At 41.9% G+C, this 20,899-nt stretch overlaps 1 protein-coding gene across 4 annotated transcripts in view; it reads right to left on the bottom strand.

The window, feature by feature from the left end:
- The window catches only part of DOCK10 (dedicator of cytokinesis 10), a 222,607-nt gene extending 204,874 nt beyond the window's left edge, over positions 1 to 17,733 (bottom strand). For 2 of the 4 annotated variants that reach the window (XM_072995975.2, XM_078389205.1), the window contains exon 1: positions 17,514 to 17,733. In XM_072995975.2, coding sequence (XP_072852076.2) covers positions 17,514 to 17,651 — 138 coding nt within the window. In that variant the 5' untranslated portion in view covers positions 17,652 to 17,733. Of the gene's footprint in view, positions 1 to 902; positions 1,724 to 17,513 lie in introns of those variants that run through there. The other 2 variants (XM_072995978.2, XM_078389207.1) reach the window with 1 other exon arrangement.
- Positions 17,734 to 20,899: the final 3,166 nt, after the last annotated feature.

Genomic DNA, 20,899 nt, shown 5'->3' with positions numbered 1-20,899 from the left:
TGTGGGAACAATCACTAATGTTATTTTTTATTCTATGCTGATGTAATTTGTTTAATCAGAATAATAATGCTAGATGAGACACTGACCAGGCTGGGAAGTCTTTGGAAAATCACTGCTTCCCTTCCCAATATATACAACATGATATGAGACATGGAAATGTCACACATCTGGAGGCTCAATTCTCCCCATCCCTCTACTTTCAATGCAAGGGCCATGCAAAATCAGGCCTACAAGTACAATGCAAACATTATCTTACATGTGCAGAAAACATGCCACATTACATGATGGGTTAAAACAAATCAATTGCCAGTGCAGCCTCTTTGCATAGCCAGAAGTAGCATCTTCAGAACCATAAATAGCTTCTTTATATTGTATATTACATAATAATAAAAAAACCCTAAATGGCTTCCCTAATTTCCCTCTTCATAATTTAGTGTGAATATTTTAAAATCCTGAATTATAGCTTTTTAATGGAATTCTGCAGAATAGTGCAACAGCACATGAAATTCTTCCACGGTTCTTAATTTTCCTCTTCTGTTTTTGCAGGATACCCTGGTTCAATTTATTATTCAGGATAATCAGCAAATCTTTTCCATACCACTGCAACCCATTTGTCAATTGTTATCTCGCCTCTCGCACATCCAGCTGCTACGGTACTTTCCAGCAGCATAAAACCAGATTTATAAAAAGACAGAATAACTTGTATCTTTCTGTGAAGGCTAAGCAACCTTTAAACTGTTGTAGATTTCCATGATTCATATAACTATTTTAATTTACATATTTTAAAATGTCATTATTTAAAAGAACACACCATAACTTATAATAATGAATCCAAATCACAGTGTAAAAGTTATTTTAGAGCTGGCAAAATTCAAGGGTTGTTTCATTAGTTATATACCCACGTGCTCAAGCTTTGATGTAGATTTCTTTGATTCTTTCCTTCTTTTCCATATCCTTCGTGTTCTCTCTTTTCCTGCTACTTCTTTCCTTCTTTCCCCCATCTCTGTTATGTCTTAATCCTTTGGCTGAGCTGTCTTGCTTCCCCCCCCCTCGTTAAGGAACAAATTCATCTCTGGTGTCAAACTCACGGGATACAATGGAGGGAATAAATTGACCCTTTGTCTTCATCTCTTCTAGAGGGAAGGGAATTTGCAAATAGCACATTCTTCTCAGTGCCCTTTGCTATTTGGCTCCTAATACACAGCTTCAGCAGCTACAGATATATTATATTATGATATAAATATACATAATTAACATACTGAGGCTAAATATTTGAGCTGTTAAATGCACCCTTGAGAAAAAAATGTGATTTGAACATTTCTTGTATGGTACTCTGATTACTTCCAGTTCTGTAATCTGAAAAAAAAAAAGATGCAGGATGGCCCTGAATGCAAGACAACTTCCCAGTTTTATGATGGTATCGTTCTACAACTATGAGAATAAGCATATTTTTACAAGGTTTGCATATAAACTCTTCTCCAATCACAATATGTAGGAATTATGACTTGCTTCCAGGTGATCAGTGAGGGATGATTTACAAAATCTGGGCCACAATAATAAAGGACTGACTAAGGATTGAGTCTTACTGAACACAGTGATGCTTACTTTAGAATAAACATGGAAGACACCACACTGTTGCTGATTTTTTTTCTTTTAACCCACAGATGATGAAAATTTTACACAACAGGAGCTTTTCTCCAACACGAGCTGTGATTCTGAACACACATTCACTAGGAACTTGAACATTACATCATTCTCACAAGTATGGATTATTGACTCATGTCAGAGAAGGGGATGTACAGATATATGCCCATAGGGAAATTATACTAATTTGTATTCTCACAGGGAGAAAAAGTATAGTCTAGCTGTTCATGCATGTATGAGCAGCCAGACTCTCCAAAAGTATACCATCTAAGCATCTTTCCATGTGCAGTGTTAGAAAGGCCTTCCAAAGCAATGATAAAATTAATAAGGTTTACTAAAGATTATGTCAACACAAAGGGGCAGATTGTGGTTCAAAGGACAGGATGTCTCTCCTCACAATTTTGGGATGAATCCTCTCCATCACACAGTTTACGTGCTTCTGATGTGGACACGTTACTATGAGCAACAGCACAGCTTTTTTAGAAGCCAATAATCTTATCTGCTTTCTTGATATCAGTTGCATGTCCATTAGCTAAGAAATGTGACTACAGTGCTCAGTGATTTGCATTGCCAAAACCACATGGATCAAGGCTGATGTTTCTTTTCTCCAATGAAAATCTATGATGCAGGTGTCATTGTGTGAGGACTTGTATTAGCAAACCCAAAGTAGCAAACCTAATTAGCACTCACAATACTCTGCATGTTCATTAATCTCTTACATTGAGATTAAAGACACACATAAGGCTAAATATTTAATAAGAATTTTTCAAATGTGCTTTCCTTGCTCATTTCAAACATGTTGCTTTGAAAAGAGGTATTTGGATCATGATTCAAGTACAGTTCTGTTACAAGGCACAAAGCAGGAGACAACAATCTGTCACTAGAAATATAAAGAAAGGGGCAGATGGGTGGTTAACACCAACTACTCTAAGTAAAATGTTCTTGCAAACCACACAATACACTATTATGACTACTGTACATTTTAAGGCATTTATCTAAGCTAAGAGAATCCCAGGATGCAGGTCTATGCACACTTACCTGGGGATAAATATAACCGAACACAGTGGAGCATGCAGCCTAAGAAATGCAATTCAGTGCATGTTCACTCACTTAGGAATTCCACCAAAGACAACTGGAATCATTGCCAAGAAAGTGGGCACAGTGCAATGCAGTGTTAGATTCAAACAAAACTATGCATGCTTGAGCTATACTGCTAACAAATACAAGGTTGGTGCTAGAACAGATAACAAATAAATACACTTAAGGTACTGAGAATAACTCAGTAACTAAGTCACTAACAATGGTTTGGGCTTTGTACAACTGTGAAGCAAAATACTGTAGTAGGACAATTTGATTGCTTTGCTAAGTTTTCTCTCTTGACTTTATCTGTATGTTTCATGCCTCCTGTTGCTGCCTAACTAGCTAGGGTATTCTGCAAATTTAGTTCATAAAACTTACTTTTTTCATTTCTGCTCCTTTGCAAATTCATTTGGCATATTAAATATTTATTAAGCGACACAAACAAGATGACCACTGAATCAGTGACCAAATTCCTTCTTTCTCCCCAAATAATACAAAAGACAATCTTGACCTCTACCTAACCCTGTCATAAAAAACAATGTATGAGTAATCTATTTTAATAATATATACCGTTTCAACTATCTTGAAATGTTTTAATTGCTTACATCTATTTTAAATATTACATGTATGTATCCTATTTGTGGTTAGAGACCACCAATAAAGATTGATTGATTGATTCCTTTGCAAATTCAAATCAAAAGATACAAAGATGGCAAAATCAATAGAAACATTTAATCCATAAAACTGCTGGATATATAGATGCTTGCAGATGGTACATGATAAATTATCAGATAGAGGCTATCAGAGGAGATATAGGAACTTCAAGAGAAGCCCTGTATAGCAAAAATAATAGGCCATGCATTCTCCCTTGATGCAATATAGCAACTAGAATGCTCAGTGTCTATTTGAATCTGAAATGGAAAGTAAATCTATACAAAATCTTCTTTACAAAGAAAATAATGCCATCTGCTCCTCTAACATGAGATGGCACAGAACATTAATTGCAAAATGTTTATTCCCAATGAAGCTAACTAAAACAAGTAGAGAATAGAATACAAACCATAGTTATGAGTGAGATTGAGAGATACTAATGACATTTGTGTATTTGAATATTGCTAAATGATTGAATCTCTCAACCACATCCTGTGGCAAGGCTGTAGTGTTTAATTACTCACAGCATGAACGCAAGAATGGGTTTCCTTCTCCATTTTGAAATTTCCTAGCAGATAACAGCATATCAACAGCGGCATTCATAAGGAAGAGAATGCACAGGCTCACAAAAACAAAGAAAGAAAGCTATTTACCAAGTACTACTGGTGCACAATCTCCATTCATTTCACTGCAGCTTCCATAATGAAGCTAATGAAGATTTTCCTGAAATGGTGCTTGGTGGACTGAGCTAAGCACAAATTCTTGCTTTGTGTACTGTTCTGCTTTAAGCCAAAGGAAAAATTCTGCTGCACCTACAGAGGCTAAAAGCAGAATGATGTTTTCAGTGAGGCTGATTATTACCTAGCAAACAAGTTTAAGATCTGCAACCTAGGAGCACAATTCTAAGATCCACCAACCATAAAGTTTTAGGATTACATACAAGCCCCTTCTGCCAGAAGTGCCCTTCTGTGAGCAGAATCCTCTTCTGTTTGTTGAGCTCAGAATGATCCTTCAGCATTGCTCCTCTGCTGGCTAACAGTGCAGTCCTATCCCAAATATATGCTGCTAACAGAGGTATTCAAAAATAAGTTTTTAAAGCATACAAAATGATATTTCAGAAATATTTCAGTAAACCTTACAGCATCCAACATAATGAATCAGTCAGTATGGTTCCCCCTTCATGGATTGCTGCCTTGTCGTGGCGAGGGGGCTTGAGTAACTCAGAGAAGTTATGGGCTATGCCGTGCAGGGCCACCCAAGACGGACAGGTCATAGTGGACAGTTCTGACGCAATCCACCTGGGGTAGGAACCGGCAATTCCACTCCAGTATCTTTGCCAAGAATGCCCCATGATCAGAAACAAAAGGCTAAAAGATATGACGCTGGAATATGGGACCCTCAGGTCAAAAGGAGTCCAACATGCTACTGAGGAAGAGCGGAGGACAAGTACAAGTAGCTCCAGAGCTGATGAAGTGGATGGGCCAAAGCCGAAAGGACGCTCAGCTGTGGACGTGCCTGGAAGTGAAAGGAAAGTCCGATGCTGGAAAGAAAAATACTGCATAGGAACCTGGAATGTAAGATCTATGAACCTTGGGAAGCTGGAGGTGGTCAAACAGGAGATGGCAAGAATAAACATCGACATTCTGGGCATCAGTGAACTAAAATGGATGGGAATGGGTGATTTCAACTCAGATGATTATCATGTCTACTATTGTGGGCAAGAATCCCGTAGAAGGAATGGAGTAGCCCTCATAGTCAACAAAAGAGTGGGAAAAGCCGTAATGGGATATAATCTCAAAAACGATAGAATGATGTCAATACGTATCCAAGGCAGACCTTTCAACATCACAATAATCCAAGTTTATGCACCAACCTCCATTGCTGAGGAGACTGAAATTGAACAATTTTATGAAGATTTACAACACCTTCTAGAACTGACACCGAAGAAGGATGTTCTTCTCATTCTGGGGACTGGAATGCTAAGGCAGGGAGTCAAGAGATAAAAGGAACAACAGGGAAGTTTGGCCTTGGAGTTCAAAACGAAGCAGGGCAAAGACTAATAGAGTTTTGTCAAGAGAACAAGCTGGTCATCACAAACACCCTTTTCCAACAACACAAGAGGCGACTCTATACATGGAAATCACCAGATGGGCAACATCGAAATCAGATTGACTATATTCTCTGCAGCCAAAGATGGAGAAGTACTATACAGTCAGCAAAAACAAGACCTGGAGCTGATTGTGGCTCTGATCATCAGCTTCTCATAGCAAAATTCAAGCTTAAACTGAAGAGAGTAGGAAAAACCACTGGGCCACTCAGGTATAATCTAAACCAAATCCCTTACGAATACACAGTAGAAGTGAAGAACAGATTTAAGGAACTAGATTTGGTGGACAGAGTGCCTGAAGAACTTTGGATAGAGGCTCGTAACATTGTACAGGAGGCAGCAACAAAAACGATCCCAAAGAAAAGGAAATGCAAGAAAGCAAAGTGGCTGTCCAACGAGGCCTTACAAATAGCAGAAAAGAGAAGGGAAACAAAATGCAGGGGAGATAGGGAAAGTTACAGAAAACTGAATGCAGACTTCCAAAGAATAGCAAGGAGAGACAAGAGGGCCTTCATAAATGAACAATGCAAAGAAATAGAGGAAAATAACAGAAAAGGAAAAACCAGAGATCTGTTCAGGAAAATTGGAGATATTAGAGGAAAATGTTGTGCAAAGATGGACATGATAAAAGACAAAAATGGAAGGGACCTCACAGAAGCAGAAGACATCAAGAAGAGGTGGCAAGAATACACAGAGGAATTATATCAGAAAGTTTTGGATATCCCGGACAACCCAGACAATATAGTTGCTGACCTAGAGCCAGACATCCTGGAGAGTGAGGTCAAGTGGGCCTTAGAAAGCCTGGCTAACAACAAGGCCAGTGGAGGTGATGGCATTCCAGTTGAACTATTTAAAATCTTAAAGGATGATGCTGTTAAGGTGCTACATTCAATATGCCAACAAGTTTGGAAAACTCAACAGTGGCCAGAGGATTGGAAAAGATCAGTCTACATCCCAATACCAAAGAAGGGCAGTGCCAAAGAATGCTCCAACTACCGGACAATTGCACTCATCTCACACGCCAGCAAGGTTATGCTCAAAATCATACAAGGTAGGCTTCAGCAGTATGTGGACTGAGAACTCCCAGAAGTACAAGCGGGATTCTGAAGGGGCAGAGGAACTCCAGACCAAATTGCCAACATGCGTGGATTATGGAGAAAGCCGGAGAGTTCCAGAAAAACATCTACTTCTGCTTCATTGACTATTCAAAAGCCTTTGACTGTGTGGACCACAGCAAACTATGGCAAATCCTAAAAGAAATGGGCATGCCTGACCACCTTATCCATCTCCTGAGAAACCTATATGTGGGACAGGAAGCAACAGTTAGAACTGGATATGGAACAACGGATTGGTTCAAAATTGGGAAAGGAGTACGACAAGGCTGTATATTGTCACCCTGCTTATTTAACTTATATGCAGAATACATCATGCGGAAGGCTGGACTGGAGGAATCCCAAAATGGAATTAAGATTGCAGGAAGAAATATCAACAACCTCTGATATGCAGATGATACCACTCTGATGGCGGAAAGTGAGGAGGAACTAAAGAACCTTGTAATGAGGGTGAAAGACGAGACTGCAAAAAACGGTCTGAAACTCAACATCAAAAAAACTAAGATCATGGCCACTGGTCCCATCACCTCCTGGGAAATAGAAGGCGAAGATATGGAGGCAGTGACAGATTTTACTTTCCTGGGCTCCATGATCACTGCAGATGGAGACAGCAGCCCCGAAATTAAAAGACGCCTGCTTCTTGGGAGGAAAGCAATGACAAACCTTGACAGCATCTTAAAAAGCAGAGACATCACCTTGCCAACAAAAGTCCGAATAGTCAAAGCTATGGTTTTTCCTGTAGTGTTGTATGGAAGTGAGAGCTGGACCATAAAGAAAGCTGACCGCCAAAGAATTGATGCCTTTGAATTGTGGTGCTGGAGGAGACTCTTGAGAGTTCCCTGGACTGCAAAGAGAACAAACCTATCAATTCTAAAGGAAATCAACCCCGAGTGCTCATTGGAAGGACAGATCCTGAAGCTGAGGCTCCAGTACTTTGGCCATCTCATGAGAAGAGAAGACTCCTTGGAAAAGACTTTGATGTTGGGAAAGTGTGAATGCAAGAGGAGAAGGGGACGACCGAGGATGAGATGGTTGGACAGTGTCATCGAAGCAACCAACATGAATTTGACACAACTCCGGGAGGTGGTGGAAGATAGGAGGGCCTGGCGTGTTCTGGTCCATGGGGTCACGAAGAGTCGGACATGACTAAACGACTGAACAAACAAAAAACAGTATGGTTTGTCCCATTTGCAAATGGAATAGGGCATAAGGGTGAGCATTAGCCTAGTCATGGTTAGGTAATTTTAGGTATCTCAAACATGATCACAAAGTTTGTTGAACTTTCCTTCCATAGGATGAAGCTCCAGTGGCTGAATATACAGTGGTGCCTTGCATTACGACATTAATTCGTTCCAGCGAAATCGCTGTAGAACGAAAACGTCGTAAAGCGAAAATTAAAAAGCCATTGAAACCTGGTTAATGCGTTCCAATCAGCTAAGAACTCACCATCCAGCAAAGATCCTCCATGGGCGGCCATTTTTGGGTGCCTGTGCAGCAAAAAATGTCTCCTAAACACAGCAGGGAGCCATTTTGAGCACCCGGTGTCCATTTTGAAACAAGCCGATCAGCTGTTTTGATCGTCGGGAAGCGAAAATCGGTTCCTGAAACAGGGAACCGATCATCACGCAGCGAAATTCCCCCATTCAAAACATCATTTTGCGATCACTTTTGCGATCGCAAAAACCTCATCGTAATGCTGATTTGTCGTTAAACGGAGCACCCGTCTTGCAAGGCACCCCTGTATGCAGTTTTCAAAAGGCACAGGAGCTCTGAAGACAACAGATAATACAAAAAAGAGACATCATAGGGAGCACAAAACACCTTGGCCAGAATTTGCCTGTTGCAATGTTAAATACATTCAGTTTTCAAACAGCAGTATTAACAAGTATATAACATTCAATAACTTCAGTGAGATTTGCCAGCTACACATTTGTTTCAGTAATGCAGCCTTTAGAATATCAGTTACAAAAACATTGGTTAAAAGTTACCATAGATGCAACCCCTTGTTCTTTGAAACTATATTTTCTTCCTAAACCACCATACATGTACTGTATTTCCATTCCTGGAAATAATAAAGATAAATACCTCTATGAAATGCTTTGTGTAGATGTAGTGAATCACACCTAAATAACTTCTGTTTCTTACAAAGTAGTAGTATATTTATTGCTATTGGAGTCCCTACTGTTTGTAACTACTATCTACTAGCTAGAAAACCTCATGAGATAGCTGTGAAGTGTAAAATGTGAATTTCACACCCCATCAATTCTACCACCTTTCATAGTTTTGCACTACAATAAAAGTTTATATAGGAATATAACAAAACACATTTCATATTCCAATCCTATGCAGACTTCTTTGGAATAAATAGCTAAAAACAATGTGTATTACTCATGAGTAAACATGGCTAGGCGTGAAGTGGTGGCGCAGAAGCCTGTGCTGCAGGGTCAGAAGACCAGCAGTCGTAAGATCGAATCCACGCGACGGAGTGAGCACCCGTCGCCTGTCCCAGCTCCTGCCAACCTAACAGTTCGAAAGCATGCAAATGCAAGTAGATAAATAGGGACCACTTTGGTGGGAAGGTAACAGCGTTCCGTGTCTAAGTCGCACTGGCCATGTGACCACGGAAGATTGTCTTCAGACAAACACTGGCTCTATGGCATGGAAACGGGGATGAGCACTGCCCCCTAGAGTCGAACACGATTGGACAAAAATTGTCAAGGTGAACCTTTACCTTTACCTTAAACATGGCTAAGCTTGGATAATCAGCTTTATGTCAAGAAAAGAATATAACTTTCATCAGATTTTATGTATTCTCCAAATCCTTCCCTTACAAAAAAGAAGAAAAATAAATCAATCTTACCTCAACCACCACCATTGCTGCAGGTTTTGAGGAACTCTAGTTTACGGCAATCCGATATTTTGTGAAGTTGTTTTACTACAGCAAAATGGTGATCATGTATTTGAACAATCTGTCATCTGAACCAGATGAGGGAAATTTCTATATATTTTTTAAAATTTAATCTCATCTTGTATAAATTGGACTTCATAGGCCCCCCTGTTCTTCATATAGCGCCTAAACGGCTTGGGCCCTGGATATCCAAAGGACCGCCTCCTTCCATATAAACCTACCCGGCAGTTAAGATCTTGCCAGGGGGTGCTCCTGAAAGAACCATCCCTCAAGATGGTAAGAGGGATGGCTTGTAGACAAAGGGCCTTTTCGACAGCTGCCCCCAGACGATGGATCACCATCCCAATTGAGATTCGTCTGGTGCCGACGCTGATGACATTTCGGCACCAGGTCAAAACTTTCCTGTTCCGGAAGTTTTTTAATTGAAATAATATTAACTGTGGGTCCTGATGGCAATTTTTAGAGTACTGTATATATTTTAATTGTATTTTAATTGTTTTATCTTTTTTATTGTATTTTAATTGTTGTAAGCCAACCAGAGAGCTTTGAGTAATGTGGGTGGCAAACAAACAAACAAACAAATAAAAAGTGTCTGCTCAGTAAGCAACAGTGATACACAACACAGTTTATTTGGAAGTAATATCTACTGAAGTAAGCATAGATAGGATTATAATCTCACAGTTCAGACCTAGGCATTTCAGTTGCAGGTCTTGCTGTGTTCAACAAAAATGCCTTTTTAACTGTTTTAGAAGTGTTCCGTTGACATGCTGCTGACATCTGCAACCAGCATAATTCAATTTGCATAAGGAATTTTTGACTTTTAAAAACTCCCATAATCCTAGGATTTGAAGTATGAAACATCTACAGGCCAAAAGGCTTCCAACTACAGATAGCCACAAACCTGTGGTGCTGTGCATTCCCTTTCCCCACCTTCCCAGCTGGATTCCCCGACTCCCCAGCTGGTGTGTGCTCCAGCTGGGGAGTCGGAGGAGGAGAGGAGTGCACTCTGGCTGGTGAGTAGGGCATTAGCCATGGAGGCAGGGGAAGGGAACGTGCAGCACCACAGGTGCCAAACTTATGAACCGGCACAAACCTTTGAACTAAGGTTCAGGCCCATCTCTACTTCCAACCTTAGTTTAAGCTGTAGCTAACTCAAATCATACTGAATCCTGCAACATTTTCGGTCACACAATCTCTTTTTATTTATTGTAATAATAAATTTATATCGTTAGTCTACTACATAGAGAGGCTGAGGGCAGAATGAGATGTTCAGTATCAGGATTTGAGAACTTGAGTGGCCATTAATTGCTTTGCAGCAGGTAAGTTGCAGGCAGAAGGGAGGAGTGCTTAACCCCTTCCCTTACACACCCTCTCCCTCATTGCTTTCTTTTTTCCCCCATTTTTTTATTTTTTACTTTATATACACATATCCGTACAGAGACATATATATACACACATATGACTAAATCTCTATCTACAAACGATACATACTGTAGAGCTTAGCCTACAAGCCTTTTGTATAATAACACATTCCTTTCAGCAGTGTCTTCTCCTCATTATTCCTTTTGGTCATTTTCTATTTATTACAAAGTTTTTGCTTTCCACCATTCGTAGAACATGTTCCAGCTTTCATAGTAAGTTGACTGCAACATTTTCAATGAACTGACAGCTCACTCACTTTGGCTTATAGATTTTTTTAAAAGTGCTGTCACATGTAAAAAGCATCACTTGTTCTTGTGGCAGCTGCAATTTTTGTTGGTGCATTTTGTGTTTGAACTCCTTCGTGTCAAATACTTTATATATGTCCCTCAAATAACTTTTCCAAAATCCATCACCTTCTTGATCAATGATCTCACAGTCTTCAGGTTTTCACTTACTTGATGTGCTGAGTAAAAGATGTGTGTGAGAATTGGAAGAGATAAAATAATGGAACCTGGAGCAAAAATACAGGCACAACAACACTGATGGTCGGAGATTACAAACAAAATGGCATGAAGCCAGATCAATTTCAAACGGGTGAATGGAATGCCAGAAATGGGTTGCTTAGAGAAAGGAAAAATGGATTTGGTGTTGGAATTTTTCTGGTGAGTTCACATATTACTATAAACCTTGGCTGAATGACAAATGGTCAAGCAGGAGCATTTCCCCCCTCCAATAGTATCCTGTAACCAAGAGTAACATATTTTTCTGTTACAAGATTACTGCTGCACATTTTGCACATTAACAAATATATGTGGTCTCACTTGCATACCTGGAGTTATGGACTTTAACACAGACTACGGTAAGAAGATAGGGATACTGGAAATGTCAATTCATTGCTGGATGCTAAGAATTTCTTGACAGCCAATGTGGTGTAGTGGATAGACTAGGACTCAGGAGACCTGGGTCTAAAGCCTCACTTGGGCAAGGAAATTTATAGGGGAGGGGGGTAGTGCCAATGGAAATACTCTTCCTTTGACTATCTCACGTAACTTGAAAACCCAATTAGGATTACTACAAGTCAGACAACTTGAAAGTATGTAAAAAAAGTGAATCAAGAGGGTGACCAAAGAAGACATACTAAAAGGAAGTATCTATTTTCTTGAATAAGTGAAATGCCAGGCAATTGGAGGAGGGATATCATTGTCTCTATCCTTAAAAAGTGCAAATGGTGGGAACCGGGGAATTATAGACCAGTCAGTCTGATATCTATCCCAGGGAAAATTCTGGATCAGATTGTTTCAAGGTACTCTGAAAGTACCTTGAAAACAATACAGTAAACTAGAAGCCAACATGGATTTGTTAAGAACTAATTTTGCCAGACAAATCTTATTTCAGTTTTTCATTGGGTAATCTCCCTGGTAGACAGTGGGAATGCTGTGGACATACTATATGTTGACTCCATCAAAGCCTTTAACAAAGTGCCTCATGATATTCTGATTAGCAAACCAACTAGGTGTGGGCTGGATACAACAACTGTCTGGTGGATATACAGCGGGTTGCAGAATAGTACTCAAGAGGATGCTTATCAATGTCATATTCTCAAACTGGGAGGAGATAACAAGTGGGCCACCACAAGGCTCAGTCCTGGGCCCAGTAGTCTTCAACATTTGTATTAATAACTTGGATGAGTGAGTGCAGGGAATACTTATCAAGTCTGTAGATGAAACAAATTTGGGTGGAATAGCTAACACTTTGGAAGGCAGAAAAAAATTCAAAAGGATCTTGATAGGCTTGAGCACTGGGGTGAAAACAACAGAATGAAATTTAATAAATATAAGTGCAAAGTTCTACATCCAGGGGGTAAAAACAAATGCACAATAACAAGATGGAGGATAATTGGCTCATTAATACTACAAGTGAGAAGTTTCTTGGAATTGTTGTAGATCAAAAGCTGAATATGAGACAACAGTGTGATGTGGCCGGGGAAAAAAAGGCCAGTTTTAACAGAAGTGGGACGTGGTGGCGCTGTGGGCTAAACCACAGAAGCCTGTGCTGAAGGGTCAGAAGACCAGCAGTCGTAAGATCGAATCCACGCGACGGAGTGAGCTCCCATCGCTTTGTGCCAGCTCCTCACCAACCTAGCAGTTCGAAAGCATGTAAATGCGAGTAGATAAATAGGTACCACCTTGGTGAGAAGGTAAAACGGTGCTCCCTAGTCACGCTGGCCAAGTGACAATGGAAACTGTCTTCGGACAAGCGCTGGCTCTACGGCTGGAAAAACGGGATGAGTACCACCCCCTAGAGTCGGACACGACTGGACTAAAATGCCATGGGGAACCTTTACCTTTAACAGAAGTATAGTCTCCAGATCCTGATTTATACTTGTTTCCCTCTTTTCAGCACTGGTTAGGCCTCACCTAGAGTACTGTGTCCAGTTCTGGATACCTCGCTTTAAGAAGGATGGCAACAACTGGAGCAAAGTCAGAGGAGGGCAACAAGGATGCTCAGGGGACTGGAAACCAAGCCCTATGAGGAAAGACTGAAAGAACTGGGCATGTTTAGCCTTGAGAAGAGAAGACTGAGAGGAGATACACTAGCACTTTTCAAGTACTTGAAAGGTTGTCATACAGAGGAGGGGCAGGATCTGTTCTCAATCATCCCAGAGTACAGGACACATAATAATGGACTCAAGCTACAGGAAGCCGATTTAGGCTGAATACCAAGAAAAATGTCTTCACTGTTAGAGCAGTATGACAATGGAACCAATTATCTTGGAAGGTGGTGAGCGCTCCAAAGCTTAGAGACAGTTTTGAATAGACAACATCATTGTCTAAGCAGCCATTTTTAAAAGAGGCCATATAGCCCCATGGGTGGACCTGGCACATTTCAGAGGGGCCACAGACTGGAAGGAAGCAGTTCTTCACACATGACCTTATAAGGTTTGTTATGCTACTTATACAATCCTGATTTGGCCTGTATTTCTTTCATATTGTGTTTATGGCCATGGCTGAGAATGGCTGATCTAGCATTGCCACACCCAACATCAACATAGCCTCAGCAACCTCTCACAGGACAGGAACAACAACAAAATAAGAACTATACAAAGTGTTTAATGACAAATCTAGACTGGATATGAACTGATGGTCCAACAGGTGTTCTGTGGTTCTGAGCCCCATCTCCTACAGCAGGTGCCCACACAGAGGCAGCACCCCATCTTCCCAGCTCCACCTCCTCCAAGCACTGCCTCTGAGTGGGTACCCATTGGAAGAGGTCAGGCTCTGAATTGTGGGGCACCTGTTGGGCCAATGGACAAACCAGCACAAACCACCAAACTGGTGCCCATCTCTAGTAAAATCCCATACATAAAAATGTAGGGATTCATAGGACATTGGCTGTTTGTGCAAGTTTTGCAACAGTAACACGGTAGTCTGGTCCAACTGACTCTAGTTAAGATGTCAAATTTTTTTAAAATGAAGTGCAAAACTGCCAGCCTATGAAAGTGAAGGTTGCATCTGATGACCTAATCATACAAGCAAGTAATGAATGAATAATCTGAACCCACCCACTGCTCAGCTGAAATGAGTTTGTGGCAATGGAGTAGCCTGTAACAATCTTTCAACAGCTCAGCCATATTTCGACACCTGGAGCTGAGACACATCAGAAATGTTACTGTCAGAAGAGGCTGTGTCAGCCTCCTGTGGGGGAAAAAAGAGTAGAGTTTTTGGCTTAACCTTTAGTGAACTGCAGTCCACCATAATGAAGTGACCTACACACCACAAAACCTTATGTCAAATAGAACTTGTTAGCTTTTACAGCCCACAGATCGCTTTTTTCTATTTTATACAGTTTTGGCAAATAGAAAAGAAAGAAAGTAATGCTATAGGAATTTAAAAACAGGAGAAGTAATACCTGAGTGCTGTAACACCACTCATAAGGACAGGGTCTATTTCTAGAAACAAACAGCAACAAAGGATCTAACAAAACACATAGGCTTTTAAAACTTAAAGCATTCAGTATGGCACAGAAAATATTTCATGAACCAGCCTACTTATCCAGATGCACAATGAAATGGGTTCTGTTATGGCATAAGAAATAAATTTATTTGCTATAAAAATGTTGGGCTTTGAAATGCTTTGGGGCTCTTCACTGAAGTGGCTGCTCAACCAGAGCTTATTACTATTAGAAAGCATAATTTCCATGCAGAAGCAGCACAGGGAGAATACTAAAGGAGATGTATCATGTTTTGTGCTGGTGTTAACACTCTGAACAAAATAAAAGCTTGGGCACAATCAGATTAATAATCAGAGTTTCTGTAGTAATGTGTCCAAAGAAATTGTCAACCAGGAAGTCCTTTGTTCAAACCTTGCCTTTAAGTGGAACTCAGGAAGGAAAGCATCCTATGCATGGAAATAAGGTCTTACTGAATGCAGGTGGCAGTTACATCAATGTCAACATGTCTAGGATTGCATTTGACTAAAAGCTAACATCTCTAGCTTCATCCTTAGACTTCCCCCACCCTTCTCAGAAATACACAGTTAAGAACAAATACTGTCATATTCTATGGTTTTGTTCTAATGTTGACTGAATGAGAAGAATTTGAATATTTGAAAGCCCTATACAAACACTAAAAGCAACATGCATATTGAAGGGATATCTGCGAGTGTAGCGGAGCCAGGGTTCAGAGGATTGAAGTGTCAGGACTTATTCATAACCATTGGACTTTTTCAATGACATCAGCAACACACCTGCAAGGCCCATTCAGTTCACTGTAAATTTAGAGGGTTAAATTTCTCACAGTAGTTGAGTGGGGGCAATGCATACTGTTGTAAGCTGTTCCTGATGTTATGCACAATATTTTGAAGTGGCCTGATCTGGAGTGGGAAATTAAACCAATTAGTTTTACAAATGGGGTTAAAGATCCAAAGCGAAATGTGGAGTGCATAAGTATCTTGGAATTAGGTTGTGAAATCACCATCAGACAATAAAATTCAGAATGGAGATGGTTCAGAACAGCTTCTTAAGTTGAAGAATTTCATATGTAACAAACAATTTTTGAGAATGTGCATCTGTTTTGCTGCATGGCATGAACTTTAACACAGATTAGTATAGATCAAATCATTTGAAATGTTGTTGTTGTTGTGATGATGATGATGATGCTAAGAATTTCAAGGATTGAGAGGGTGACCAATAAAGAAACACAAAAATGAAAGAATAAAGACAAAAAACCCACAGGGAATGCAAACAGCTAGAACAGTCAGACAGGTCATGAGAAATTGCTACAGCTAATCATGCAAGGAAAAATAAATTGGGGGGAGCACAGAAAAGAGAAAAAAAATTGCCTAAAAAACCCTTTGAAACTGATGAAGTCATCAATATGAACTCATCATTTAAAGCTTCTGCATCCAAACCAAACTCAAGATAGCTACAATGACAGGCAAACTCCAGAGGAAGCCGCTGCCCATTGCAGTGGGTGGGGCGGAAGGCGCAACAACAAAATACAGTGGTGTCTCGCTAGACAGTTACCCCGCATGACAGTTTTTTCGCTAGAGACTGACTTTTTGCAATCGCTATAGCGATTCGCAAAACAGTGATTCCTATCGCTGGACTGGACAATGTTTGGTCCCTGCTTCGCAAACCAATTTTTGCTAGACGACGATTTTGACAGCTCCCTCCGCACTCGCAAAACAGGTGTTTTCGGGACCTAAGCTTTGCAAGACAGCGATTTAAACAGCTGATCGACCATTCGCAAAGCGGCTTTCCTATGGCCGATCTTCGCTAGACAATGACTATTCTTCCCCATTGGAACGCATTAAACAGGTTTCAATGCATTCCAATGGGGAAATGTTTTTCGCTAGACAATGATTTCGCTAAACAGCGATTTCAGTGGAACGGATTATCATCATCTAGCGAGGCACCACTGTAGCTGAATGGACCCAGGGCAAGAAAAGGAAAGGAAAGAAGGCGGGAAGGATACTCAGGGAAAGAGAGTGTGTGCCATTTGCTCTATCACACACACAGAGCCAGGCAGGCAGACAGGCAGGGAGACATCATGATCATCATCATTCTCACATAGAGGAATGGGCTGCCTGGGGTGAGCCTGACCTTGAAGTGGAGCACAGACAGGCTGCCACTACAGTGGCAAAACAAGAAAAGTTTTACAGAACATTCTCCTAGCAAAGGCTACCATCCCCAGCACTGCTTATGGATCCATCCAGCAGGCTGCATGTTTTGGCATTCGCTTAGGGAGGTCCGGATGAGTGCCTGGCTTGCGCCTTCTGTGTCGGGCAGCAGAAGCGTCAGCTGAAAGCCAAAAGACCTCAAGACGATGGGCAAGGCAGGCGCGTGTCGGGTTCCGCTCCGCTCCCACCCCCACCCCCGTCTCCTACCCACCGAAGGGGCCTCCCAGCCCTGCTCCGCCAGTTCATCCTTCCCTCAGCCACGTGGTGAGGGCGCTGTGCCCCCCCTCCTCCTCCTCCACGGGCCACTGCTCGGGCCACCCGAACGGCAGGGCTAGGAGCCACTCGCTGCTGGGGGGGGGGGCTCCTCGACGCCTTTCCCGCTCTAGCCGGGAGAGGCGAACGGGACTCACCCTCGGCTGGAGCCGGCAGCGGGTCGCGCTGCTGCTGCGGCTGCGGCTGGTGGCGGGGACGGCGCTGTGGCGGCGCTCGGACGCGAAGCTGGGTCGCAGCAGGGTGCGGGTGAACCTCCGTGTCTTCTCGCCAGCCATCTGGGGCGCGGAGAGCTGTCCTCCCGAGGAGCCGGGCAGCCCGGCCGGGGACTGGCGTTTTCTCAGCCTTTCTCGGGGCTAGGCGGGACGCTTTCAGGAAGCGGAACTTGGGGCTTTCGGTTTTTCTCCCTCACCCCAGCCCTCTACCAGACACACACACGCGCAGACCTCGCAGTCACACGCGTCCGCGCACAGACACACGCACGCACACGCACACACACAGAGCTCCTTCCTGAGGTACTTTTTTGGGAACCCCGAATTCCAGAGGCGGGGAGGGCTTTGCCTTCCAGCCGCCGGAGGAGCAGCAACAGGCGCCGAAGTTCGTAGGGGTCACTCCGGAGAAGGAACGACAGCTTTATTAGGCGGCCACAGACCCACACGGCTTGCTTTCCCCACAGCAGCCAGCTCCCTCACGTTGCTGCCTTGGCTGACGGAGACCCACAGCTCCGTGCCAGGGGCTGGGGTGGGGTGGGGTGGGGTGGGGAAGGGAGCCGATCCTGCTGCACTCCAGACCCGTGAAGAGGTGCGGAACTGGGCACCTCAGCTTGCTGGACGTGTAGCTTTCTCACCGGGACAAACGAGGGGAGACTGGGGGCTACTCCGTGTTGTTCTTTTATGGATCATTGCCTCTCGCCATCGACACCTGACCTGCAGGTTGCAAAAAGAACGTGTCTTAAACAAAACCGTGTCCTGTAACGCGTGATTCTCCGCACAGCTGCCGGAGAGCCCTCGCCCACCGGATTCCTAAATGTATTTTTTAGTACATTAGGGTCCACAGAAAGAGGCTCAGTGCTATGGATAGCGCGCGTTAGGTGCGAGCTTTAGGCTCATATTATCCCTACACAGCCCCGGGGAAAATAATCCCGATGGCCTCGTGTTGGACCGCGTGGAAAGTTGGATTTGTACTGTGAAAAGCTGGATTCAACTGTTGCCTGAAGCCTCCCTCGGCCCGTGAGGGGTGGAGTGACTGTGTAGATTGAGGGCAAATGGGAAATGTGACCCCCACCACGTTTAATTGTACAAACATAAAGTATGCACAAAACCAGAGGACTTACTCCCAAGATGTTTTTGTTTTGTTTGTTTTTTTTAAAAAAACAACTGGCTTCCTATTATTTTATTTATTAAACTAATCAGAATGACGACTAGCATCTCATGTCAGTCTTAGGTGCAATATTCTAATATGATATAGATTGCAATGGTATGAATTGACTTAATTTTTACTTCAGTTTTATGGAGAAGGCACCATCCCTCAATGAATAAAACTGGAATTATATAGCTGCCTTTCATTAATGTTTCAACCATGCACCTGAGATGTTTAAATTTGTTTTAATTTTGTTTAATTATTTTTAAAGGCAGGTTTTATTCTGCTAGTGACAGGATTATTATTGCATTTATTGTCTATTGCAATTTTGTACTCTATGATTTGTAACAATGTTCCAGTGAATGTTTGCACTAATGGAATAGTATAGACATTGAATGAATAAATAAGTAAATATCAAGTCCGTCTGTTACTTCTTTATGTGTGATTGGGATTCCACTTTTGGAGAGGTTAATAGAACAATCTGTCAGTATGTCATACTTGTGCAGGGTTTATTTACCAGTTTTATTCCAAATACTGTATGCAATCCTACATCCTCATATGTACATGCACGACACACACACCATGACTAGTAGGTACTTCATACTAAAAGGATTTTCAAACTCCTTCCAAACTACTTTTTCTCTGTCTAAATCCAGCCACTAACATTACGTTATGTGGATCATTTCGGGGAGCTATGAGACTTTAATCCAGCATTTGGGATTAACTCCAAACAGGAGATGTCTGATCCGAGAAATATGTCACTGAATCAGGGAAACTCTGAAGTGTCTCAGGGACTATTTTCCCACTTTCAGTATGGGGGGGGGGGAAGCACAACGGGTGGAGATTAAAGCAAAACTGTTCAGTCTGAGACCCAGAGCTGATGGTCATTCCTTACATGACGGGTGTGTCTGAAAAGCTCAAAAGTATTTTTGGTAAACAAAAATCACACTTCAAACACAATAAGGCAGAGACTTGTTCACCCAAAAAACTGGACACCAAAACAACAGGAGCAATATAGTATATGCAGTCCAACATAAAGAGTTTTTGGAGCTCTACATTGGAGAAACCAAACAGCTACTAAACAGGAGAATGGTCCAGCACAGAAGGAGCAACAGCTCAGGCCCACAATCAGCAATGTTCCTTCATTTGAAGGACAAAAGGTATTCATCGGATGACCAAGATGTGCTCATGCTGGTCCTAGAAGATAGGGGGTTTGAGGGAGGAGTCAGGGAGCCCATACATGTGTATATAGAAAATCTCTCATTCAACAGCAGTGGAGGCCTTAAGATACAATCTGTATCCTATTTATCATGCTGGCCTTTCATCAATCCCCAGAAAGATCAGTACCACACAATAGAAAGACCACTGTTAACTACTGTTAACAACTGTTGACAATGGGTGGAGAAGGACTGCAAAGGTAGGATTTTCTCACAATCCCACCTCCTTTATCTAATCAGCCTGTTCAGACCAGGGGGAATTGAAACCGACATGGAGGATATATCAGGGATCTCCTACCAACTCTCCTCATACTGAAGAAGATACTTGGATGAGTAGCAAAATGTTTCAACCTAATAAGAAAGAAGTCCACTTGCCATGACTCAACTTCTAGATAAGCTTTGATAGGATACCTCCATGAGCCTCTCCTATGCTATACACATGCTCCCAAATGAGGCTTTCCCTGGGCAGCTGCAACCATGATAGAGTCCAGATGACTTATTTTAAATTTGGAATGCTTTCTGTTTTCTAACTTTTTTTATTTCAGGAAAAAAAGTTTTTAAGTAGCAAAAGATGGAATAATTGTATGATGTCTTCTGAAGGGTAGTGCTACAAGCAATTCATCCAGAGATACCTGTCATTAAAGTCAGCTGTGAGAGGGTCACTTATTTTAAATTGCTAGTGAAATCAACTTATTTTCAATTTTGGAATACATGAATGCCTCCATCAGTGCAAATAGTATCCATGGGGTTAGCTATTCACTGGTGTGCCTTCCGTTCTCCCTCTACTTCTCCATTCCCTGTGTGTGTGCATTTGAGTCTCCCTGCTTCCAATCCTGGGAGGAGGGAGCTAGTCAAAATGTGTCTGCAAGCCTAGTTAATGCTCTGGTCAGTTTCAATTTTCCCTTCTGGGCAAGCCTAGTCAGTGTGTCTTGTCAGTTTCAGCCCCTTCT

This window comes from Pogona vitticeps, chromosome 3 (genome assembly GCF_051106095.1).
Source record: "Pogona vitticeps strain Pit_001003342236 chromosome 3, PviZW2.1, whole genome shotgun sequence".
Lineage (NCBI taxonomy): Eukaryota > Metazoa > Chordata > Lepidosauria > Squamata > Agamidae > Pogona > Pogona vitticeps.
The sequence above is the reverse complement of the archived record's forward strand: the minus strand, read 5'-3'. Positions and strand labels throughout refer to the sequence as shown.